Source organism: Cimex lectularius, unplaced genomic scaffold, assembly GCF_000648675.2.
Source record: "Cimex lectularius strain Harlan isolate CLEC.00 unplaced genomic scaffold, Clec_2.1 scaffold14, whole genome shotgun sequence".
NCBI classification, from domain to species: Eukaryota; Metazoa; Arthropoda; class Insecta; order Hemiptera; family Cimicidae; genus Cimex; species Cimex lectularius.
Genome location: NW_019392637.1, coordinates 2,043,375 through 2,053,561, shown reverse-complemented (window position 1 = coordinate 2,053,561; position 10,187 = coordinate 2,043,375). Strand labels below are relative to the sequence as shown.

The window sequence follows — 10,187 nt, the reverse complement described above, 5'->3', positions numbered from 1 at the left end:
TNTATATATATAATATGTATGTATATGTATATAATTTACCAACATGACATCACGAGAATTAGCACCACACTTTATGAGAGTGAAATACTCGATTCAAAATTTTTACATCTTAAATTATATTTTTTACAATCAACATATGTTTCGTTATTTACCCAGGCCCTGAAGATGACCCGAATAAAGGTCGAAATGTTGGCAAAAAATGAAAAAAGGTGTTTTTCTAAACTACTTCATTCTTGACCGGTCCTCACAACTTCGACAAATTAATATATAAGTTAAAAAAAGAAGTAAACTTCCGTCTGTCTTTCCTGTATTTTTTTTTCTCGAGTTGTCACTTTTCTTATAGGTGTGCGATATGTGTATAAATGTGTCATTTTACTCGGGGGTCATTCTTCTCTTTTTCTAATGATATAAAACCCAGGTGTCTCTTGTATGTTCATGACCTTTCTAATGATTTTATATCATTGTTCTTCAGTTTTTGGTGTCCACTCGCACTTCTGAAGTTGTTTGCATAGGTGCTCTGGTAATCCCCAGGGATTGTTTATTTGGCCCAATTATGTTTTTCTATGTATATGACCTTTCTGCCGATCTTTAGGACTTGTGCTGTCGTAGACTTGGATTCTTCAGGAGCCGTGGGTTGAAACGAGATCAATACAGACAACAATTATATTTTATTTATTATGCTAATATTTACCAAGTTGTATTTACATAGACAAAACATTCATACAAATATATTATAAAAAAAGAAAAGAAAGCAAAAATCTTGAAATTGATGCAGATACTTTCTTCGCACGACGAGCTTGAAAAAATAAACTGGCATAGGCCTTCGTTTTATCTTTATTGTTTAAATCAAAAATAATAAAACTGTTTTTAAAGATCTTTCACCTCCAGACCTCATCTTATACACAAGAGTTTGTGGACGAGGGTGGATAAAAGAATGCGGTTTTTCCCTTTCATCCTGGATGTGGTGAGTCGTGCTTTTTGTACTGTGTGTAGTGACCCTGCCAGTCATACTGCTTCGGCGACTGCGGGTCCTTCGGCACGACTGGGAAGCAGCACCAGAGGATAAACGCGACGAAAGCCACTATCGTACCGACGAGGAGGAGGTAGTCTTCGGCTGTCTACAACACCACCAACAAAGTTATTTTAAATTTAAACTAGTCAATCCACAAATACGTTATCCCAAATACTAGCGTACAGGATATCGATTATTAAGATTAAAATATTTATTAACAGGCAGAAGCCCACAACAGTGTAGTATTAATATATATGCAAAGATAAATACTAAACATTGGTAGGTATGTAAAACAAATACATTACAATATAGGTGTATATTTAGGGACAACTTGGTTACAACCATATCGATATTACATAAAATATCGATAAGTCCACCCAAATACATCCCCTCATGGAATATCGATAGTTATTAATAGAATATCGATAATATATTGATATTCAATATATCGATATTTTGAGAGGATGTATTTTTATTCATTTATTTTCTACATGCACCACTATTGTAGTACATGAAATATAGATACATTTACATTACATTATATATTTCATTTATGAAATTTAAAATTAATTTTATATAATCATAATTCGAACCCCGCTCGTGACACTGACCTTTTTATCTCAACTAAATATCTACATTAAATGCCTTACAACGTGGTTCATGTAGAAAATAAATGAATAAAAAAATATATATATCCCCTCAATATATTATCGATACACTACTAATAACTCGATATTCCATACATCAAATATCGATATATCTACCCAAATACATCCTCAATAATATCGATATATTGAATAATAATAAATTATCGGTATGATTTTAATGACCATCGATATTCTATACATCTCAAATATCGATATGACTACCCAAATACATCCCATAAATAATATTGGTATTATTGAGAGTCATTGATATTAAAACGGCATTCGCTAAATAAGATCCATATCTATTGGATATTCGATATTCCATGTCACAAATATCGTTTCCCTCAATAATATCGATATATTGAGTATCGATATCGTCCTATTGAAAACTGTCATCCCTTAGGTCAAATTTAAATACCGTCAATATCTATATATTTAATACTTAAAAATTAGTTGCGTTCCCCCCCCCCCAAAAAAAAAAACAAAAATAAAAAATCGTTATTTTTATGATACAATCGATATTGAATGTCGTATATAGATATACTTCTTCCTTAAAAACGTATCAAGAAACATTTGTTCAAATCGATGAAATAAAAACCGATACTATAGCAATGTCGATATTTGAGACGTATAGAATATCGATAGTTATTAATAGCATATCGATAATTTATTGATATTCAATATGTCGATATTATTGAGGATGTATTTGGGTACCGTGTCGACATTTGAGGCGTATGGAATATCGATATTTATTAATAGCACATCGACAATTTATTATTATTCAATATATCGATGTAAAAAATCGAAATTCATTATATCGATGTACTTACGTTCAATAATATCGATATATTGCTTTGAAACGAACACAAATTATCGATATCCTACATGTAAAAAAAAATATTTAAAATATTTATACATCTATATTAAAAATAGAAAGAACCATCATTCGATCGAAGGACATGTTGAACTAAAAGTCGCTTCTTGTCCGCAGTCGAAACGGGACTCATCTCGACGCAGGACGACCCGTGACAAACGCCTCATCGCGTACGGCAAAAGTCGGCAAAGCGAAACGTCGCGGACCCCTTTTCATAACACAATAAATATATCTACTTACGGGATCTTCGCCGAGGAAGATGGCGTAGAGGAGGCTGAGGAAGTCGTAGACGGGGGTGAGCATGTTGGCGTTCAGCGGCCGCCTCCCCACGGCAACTCCCTCGCCCCCGGGGGCGGCACCTCACCACAATCGATTTACCACCCCACCACGGCCTTGTCGATCGGAACAAAAACATACCCAAACATTTTTTTTACCTTTTCTCTTTTTAGGTTGAATTTAATTTTTGTACAGTTATGCTTTTCCTCTCAATGACATTTTTCTTCCTTTTATAATTTTTAAGCGATTTCCTTTTGAAAAAAGAGTTTTTTTTTACAGTTCAAAAAGTGCCTTTTTGTCCAAAAGTCCTAAACAGTACTAGAGGGAAACTTGGTTTAGGCCGCCATTTTGTTATTCCAAGTGGTCATTTTTCAGTGTATTTATGATCATTTCTGACATCCTCCTTTGAGCTCAAAACAATTAAATAGTTTTTTTTTCATTCATTATCGCAACCTATTTTCACTCTAAATTACTCTAGAAAAATAAGCCAAAATTGACGTTATTTGAAGCCGACGAGTCATGTAAATTTTATTTGGCCATAATTTTTTTTATAACATTTGGACATTTTTATGGCCATTTCTGAAACCTCATTTAGCTGAAAAGTTGAAAAAGTATTTTTTTAAATTTTCACCAGTTGTTTTTACATTTCATTGTGTTTACATTACATTTAGGGATGTACTAATGTACCCACCCTAACCATCCCTAAACATTACATTTTATATTTCTATTAGATCTCAGATACTGATCGCTCCAGAAATTGTACCCAAAATGTAAAAAAAAAATTTAAATTACTGAAACGCTGAAATACTTAAGAAAATTGGTAAAAGTAAGCATTTTGACCTTTTTGTATTTAAATGATGCTGCCATCATGGCGAGCAGTAGAGAAACTGTAGCAAGAGAGGAAATTTATTACTCTAAAATAAAATGTTAAAGAAACAAAGTGTTATGAGTTCTCTTTTTTCAAACCTAAATATTTATTGTTTATAAATACTAATAAAATAAGTACCATAGAGTACATGATGGTCCTTCTTACCGCATTGACATTCGCCTAAAAGAAATAGTGACAATAATCACCAAGAGAAAGGTGAGCCTCCTTAATTCGTATGAATGAAAGTGGCCATTAATTAGAATCGTGAGTACATGACATTTGAAAAATGGCAAAAAGGCATATTGAGCCGAGGGTCTTGAGTTCGAATCCCGCTTGTGACAATACTTTTTCATCTCAACCAAAAACCTTAGATAAAAAGAATAATTATTTGGAATAATTAATATGGTCAATTATGGCCATTAAACAAATAAGGATTAATTTAATAATTAAAAGAAGTAGTTACTTCACTAATAGCTCCCCATGGGCACTTCATAACTCACTGAGAATATAATCGTGAGTACATGACATTTGAAAAATGGCAAAAAGGTATTGAGCCGAAGGTCATGGGTTCGAATCCACTCGTGACACTTTTTCATCTCAACCAACTTTCTTAGATGAAAAGAATAATTAATTGAGATAATTATAACTTGGCATGGGAGTTGCTTGATGAATGGTATTATAATAAAAGGCGCATTGTATTTATGCATATAAAGACAATCCTTGACTATGAAAAGGCGGAAAAGGCTTCAGCTAGTAAGTTGTTAATATAATATTGTGGATGTTACTTTAACCAATTTATGAAATTTACAATCTTTTAAAAGCAGAAAATTAGATCCTGGAACATGTCAAAAATGGGAAAGTGTAATTAATAAATGATTATTTGGAGATTGTGAGGTGCGGTCTGGTGTGATGTAGGTTTAGAGGAACATTTTCTTTATCATCCCATCGTTTCGATCTGTACTGAGATCATCTTCAGGGCCTGGGATTTATATACATTGTGTAAATTATACAAATTCATGTAAGATGTGACAAAATGAATTTATACAATGATAGAAATTGTAGACTCAAAGTATTTGTACTCACTCAAAGTATTTGTTTTCTGTGTAGATGTGTCATTACTGTTTGTGTTTAATTAATAAAAGGGAAGGACCAACCCTTAACCAATTTATTTCCTTTCTACAAAACAGAAATGAAAACTTAGAATCTATTTATGGGGATAAGTGTACCATAATAAAATATGATTTCAAACAAAGTAATAATAAATCAAAAAATCTTCATTTATGTAATCAAGAGGAAGATTTACATTATAAAGAAACCTCATAAAATCTGTCTGTAGATTCTTTACAGTATTATCTACATCTAACAGGTTACAGGGGCGTCTAAATGAGAACTACCATAGAAAGCGCAAAAGCTCTATAAATGCCGCAAATGATCAATTGCATAAAGAAGAAGAAACTAGATCCAGTTTGCAAAACGAATACCAAGGGAATTAAAGCTAATATGATGAAAAGGAAACAAAGATCACTACAAGTGCCCTGTCTGTTCATCACAAACAGAGAGTTACTTTCCACAGCAGTCATTCATATTGAGGACCAGAAGGGAAAAATACTAGAATGTGCTCTGTTGGATAGTTGTTCCCAATCCAATTTTATTACATCTGCTCTAGCTGAAGGACTATGCCGTCCTACTGAAACATCAGCACTTTTAGTTAGTGGCATAGGAGGAATATTATCAGAAAAATTAAACTATTCAGTGGATTGTATCATAAAATCTTGATTTGAGTCATTTTAGACTAAAGCTAGAAGTCTTCTCCCACCAATACCACCGATTGTGATATTCCCTCTAATTTGTTTCTTGCAGACCCTAATTTTGATCAATCTGGTCCAGATGACATGCACATTGGAGTTGAACTATTTTTCTGTATATGAAAGGGCCAGCAACTATCTTTGTGGAAGAACTTGCCAAAATTACAACTCATAACCATGGAATTGGGTAGAGGGAGGCATGGTTTGCAAACATTCAAAAGAAGAAGTAATAAGAGATGTAACTGTAGCAGCCTGTAGCCAATTGATGAAGAGTTATGCAAGGTTTGGGGGATTGAAGAAGGGTTTTTGCATCCGAGTCTGACTTTAGAAGAAAAGGTTTGTGAGAAACTGTTTAAGGAAACGAGATTCAGATAGTCGATTTGTAGTGAAAGTGCTAAATAAAGATTAACCAGTTGGGATAATCTAAAGCAACGGCAATGCAAAGCTTTTTCCTACTTGAGAATACTTCTGGAGTTATCCAAAAGCCAGAACTGGCTGATTTTTCTCTTTTTATGATTTCTATTTTCTTTCTTGCTGCGAGGGTACTAAGATGCAAAATTGATAATCGCTAAATAGGGTGTGATCTTTGTCCGGCTTGGGATTGGGATGACTGTCAATTGTAGGATAAATAAATTGTTTATAAGAAAAGAAATTAATAACTAATGGAATAAGAATAATAATAATCAGCAAGTATCAAAAACCCCGAACTGGGTATTTACTAATTTTTGCATTTTTCATTATTATTGATAATTTCCAAAAATTCGTTATTAATTATAGGCTAAACAAGCGGTTTAAAACAAGATTAATAACAAATGGAATAAGCACCTCTTATGGGAAGGTATATGAGTCCATGAAAGAGGGAGAGATGAGAGGAAAAAAGTATGAGAACCTAATCAGATATCTAAAAGCCAGAATTGGGAAATTTACTCCTTTTTGCTGTTTTCCATTATTATAAATATTTTAAGTATTTTATATTATATTTTTATTGATTGTTGGTCAGATAAACAGTTTGTAAAAAAATAAATGAATCAAAAAATAGTTTAAAATGGGTATAAAAATTGGCAGATAATCAATCAAGTCAGATTTTGTAAATTTATTCGTTTTTTTGCTATTTTCTATTATTGTTGTTATTAATTTTTGTATTTTATCTTATATTTTTGTTTAGAAGAGGCTAAATAGATAGTTTATAATAAAAGAAATGAAGAATAAATGGAATAAGTATTAAAATTGGGAGAAATGAATAATCCAGGACTGGCTATAATAATTGTATCTATATCTCTATAATTTTATATACATTTTTTTTTAAAGTTTATTATTGGTTAAATGTAGAATAAATCCAACAATTTATAACTAAAAACTAAATAAATAACAAATGGAGTAAGTGCTGCTTTCTAGAGATTTTCANAAAAAATGTAGAACAGGAAGGATAATAGACAGACGCACTCTATTAGGCATTTCTGCCACAACCGACAGCATATAATAACATCAACTAAGGCTTCAGGTGAAAATAAGCTGTTAGTTCAAACGGAGGGTGATTAGGAATGGTAATGAATAAGGTTAAGTGGACCGACAGATTACAAGGATAAAACAAAGTGAGTGTTAAGCTCATCAGGTGACCTGTGGAACATGGAAAAGGCTGTAAGATGGGGTTTACAGGGAACATTCTGAGAGGATAAGACCTCAAGGAAATTACCTGCTGTTTGAAAGTTTGTTTCAGCCCGTTAACATAGATGAACCAATGGATGAGTGGGGTGCCTAAGGACAGAAATTGTACAATTCAAGGACGGCAGAAAATACAATTTTGAAGAGAAGCAGTAGAGTCAAGGAAGGATAGAAAAAGGATTCCAGTAAATAATATAATGAATCAGTGAATCCCAGTTATGGAAGGCCACATATTGCAAGCTTTTGTCTTCCATTAATACAGAGAGTCAATATATCAACAGTTAATTGTATGAGTGGTTCAGGGAAGTGGTCCAATAGGACTGTTGATCAATCACAACATCCTTCCTGTATCTCAAAGGTACTTTACCCAAGGAACAAATTTAAATTTAAATCAAATGGATTTCAATTAATGGATGAGGTGGTTCCTATTACAAAAGGTGGCCTCCAAGGATCATTAAGTGTTTTAAAAACAAAAAAATTGAAGAAATTTTTTTATAAGACAATCACTTTAAAAAAAAAATGCATTAACAAATTGAATGTGTTTCGCCTTACCTTTGAGATAGTGATCCAATGTTACCGACCTCCCTCTCAAAAAAAAAGAAAAGTCTTTATTAGCAAATTGTTGCTTCTGGTTGAAACAAATATTTATAGACGACAAAATTATGTTTCCATGGAGAGTGTCCACATAATTTATTTAATTATTAATAACTGCTGATCGAGTTATATTTTCATTTTTCTTGTTTGCATGAAATCCTGGGACAATAATAAAATATTAATACTAACATGCTCACTAACCTGACTGCCAGTAGAGAAAGTTAATTGTGACCATTCGTAAATCCCTCATAGTTAAAGAAACAAGTCAAAATCAGATAATAGTACACAAGGTACATATATAAAATAGATGTTATATAAATGAAATTTACCCTCTGAAGGCAACAGTACTCGCCTAAAAACAACTACTGTGAACCAGCAAACTATACACTGTTTAATATTCACGGAACAACTTAACGCACTGTTTAAATAGCACTTTATGAAAATATATGTAAAAAAAAAAAGAAGTAAAAATGGCTCAACACCCTTAGAAAAAGAAATGGGAATCCAAGTATGCAAAATAGTTCATAAAAGGACATAGGCTGTGTTAGGACTAGAATAATAGTTAGTTACTCTAGAGGTGTATGTATAGACTCAGAGTGGCAGAAACAAGCCTGTGCATAATTAGCCAGAAAGAAGCAGTGGAACATGTCCTCTGTTGGTGTAAATGCCTATTTATGTAGGCCGAGATTCCTTGGGTCTGTGATACAAGATTCCTTTAAAAAGCTTTGTAATCTGGTAAAAAGCCTTAAGACAGGATTCACTGATTCATATTATTTACTGGAATCCTTTTTCCATCCTTCCTTGACTCTCCTGCTTCTCTTCAAAATTGTATTTTCTGCCGTCCTTGAATTGTATAATTTCTGGCCTTACGCACCCCGCTCATCCATTGGTTCATCCATACTGGTCATGATGTGCAGGACATATACTGATACCTACTCTAATCTAATAACTTGCACTGAATATGTCNAAATTGAATTATGAATAAGTAACCTAACCTGTCCCAAATTCTAACCCTAGCCATGGCCAAACCTATGACTTAATCCATCTCTAGCCATAACACAATCCTGTTATGTAGAAATATTTATGAATTTCTGTAATTTATGCCAAATTCAATTTGGATTCAAAATTTGCACTCACATATCTTCTCAGCTTCACGATGAATAATTAAATTATGAATAAGTAACCTAACCCGACCCAACCTTAACCGTAGCAATAACCCTACCTAATCTTTAAAAAAAATTAAACAACATATTCACTCCACCCTTTATCATTTTTAAAAACCCTACGTAACCATAACCCTAACCCTAGCCAGAACCTACCCTAACCAGTCTTTAACCATACCCTTTTTTTAACTAAACTAACCCAACCCCAGCCATAATTTTGTCCTATAGGAATATTTATTGAACATGAGTAATTTCTGGCAAATCCAATTTGGATTCAAAATTCATACTTATATATTACTCAGCTTTGGGAAAATTGAATCATGTATAAGTTAACTAACCCGTCCCAAACCCTGACCCTACCTAATCCTTCTTAACCTAATATTAAATTGGCACTCTCAACACGACACACAAGAATGGAACAATTACACAGAAATCAAACATGTGCCCTAAAGATTATCTCAATAAACATCAAAATGTTGGCACGATAAAGAAAATGTTTTTCTAAAACCACCAGACCGCAGCTCACGATCTTCGAATAATCATCGACTAACGATCACTAATCACCACACACACCTAATATTAAATTCATAATGCAAAAACATATCCATATTAAAATAACCAAAATTCATATTTATCCCTTGATATTTTGAAAAATTATATCCATGTAAAATGCAATTGATTCTCCTTCTTTTTCACATCAGAATTAGGCTTGCATCCTGTTGCGTCTTCACTGAGCATCTTTTTCGTTCCCTTCCTCTGCCCCTATTAGATCCCAGAATTCATCCGTTCAGTCGATGTGGAAAAACAATCTTTCTTTTTTGTTTGATTCTCTCAACCATCGACTATATTCCCAATTCCTTTTGAATGGCTCCCCTCAATTCCTTGACCCTCCATAAGAATTTCATTTGTGCATTCGTTGACAACATGCATTAAGTTTAACAAGGTCTATTTTCATCAGTTGGTACATCCAACTTGAAGGGGGGATTATAAAGAGATTGACCATCCGATCATTAGGGTCATTGATGGTAGACACAGTAAACTTATGATGAAACAGCCCTCACCAAGACTCAAACTCATTGTTGAAATTGGAGAGGGCTAGACTAAGAGGAGCGATAGGACTACTAACTGGTCACTGGCATCTGAGAAAACATGGGCATATACAACAATGATGCAGATTATGCAATGAGGAGGAGGAAACAGCCATCCATGTCATCTTCAAACGTGAAGGAACAGCTCAATGGAGATTTATCCTGAAATACAAAAAAATCTAGGGAATGAATTTTTTT

General features: G+C 33.2%; 1 protein-coding gene across 1 annotated transcript; it reads right to left on the bottom strand.

Moving 5' to 3' along the window:
- Positions 1-656: 656 nt before the first annotated feature.
- Positions 657-3,958, bottom strand: LOC106671890. Its single transcript, XM_014402852.2, has 2 exons — positions 2,774-3,958; positions 657-1,118 (listed from the first exon to the last, which is right to left on the bottom strand). Exons 1-2 carry the CDS (start codon positions 2,834-2,836, stop codon positions 951-953), a joined length of 231 nt encoding a protein of 76 aa, XP_014258338.1. The 5' UTR covers positions 2,837-3,958; the 3' UTR covers positions 657-950.
- Positions 3,959-10,187: the final 6,229 nt, after the last annotated feature.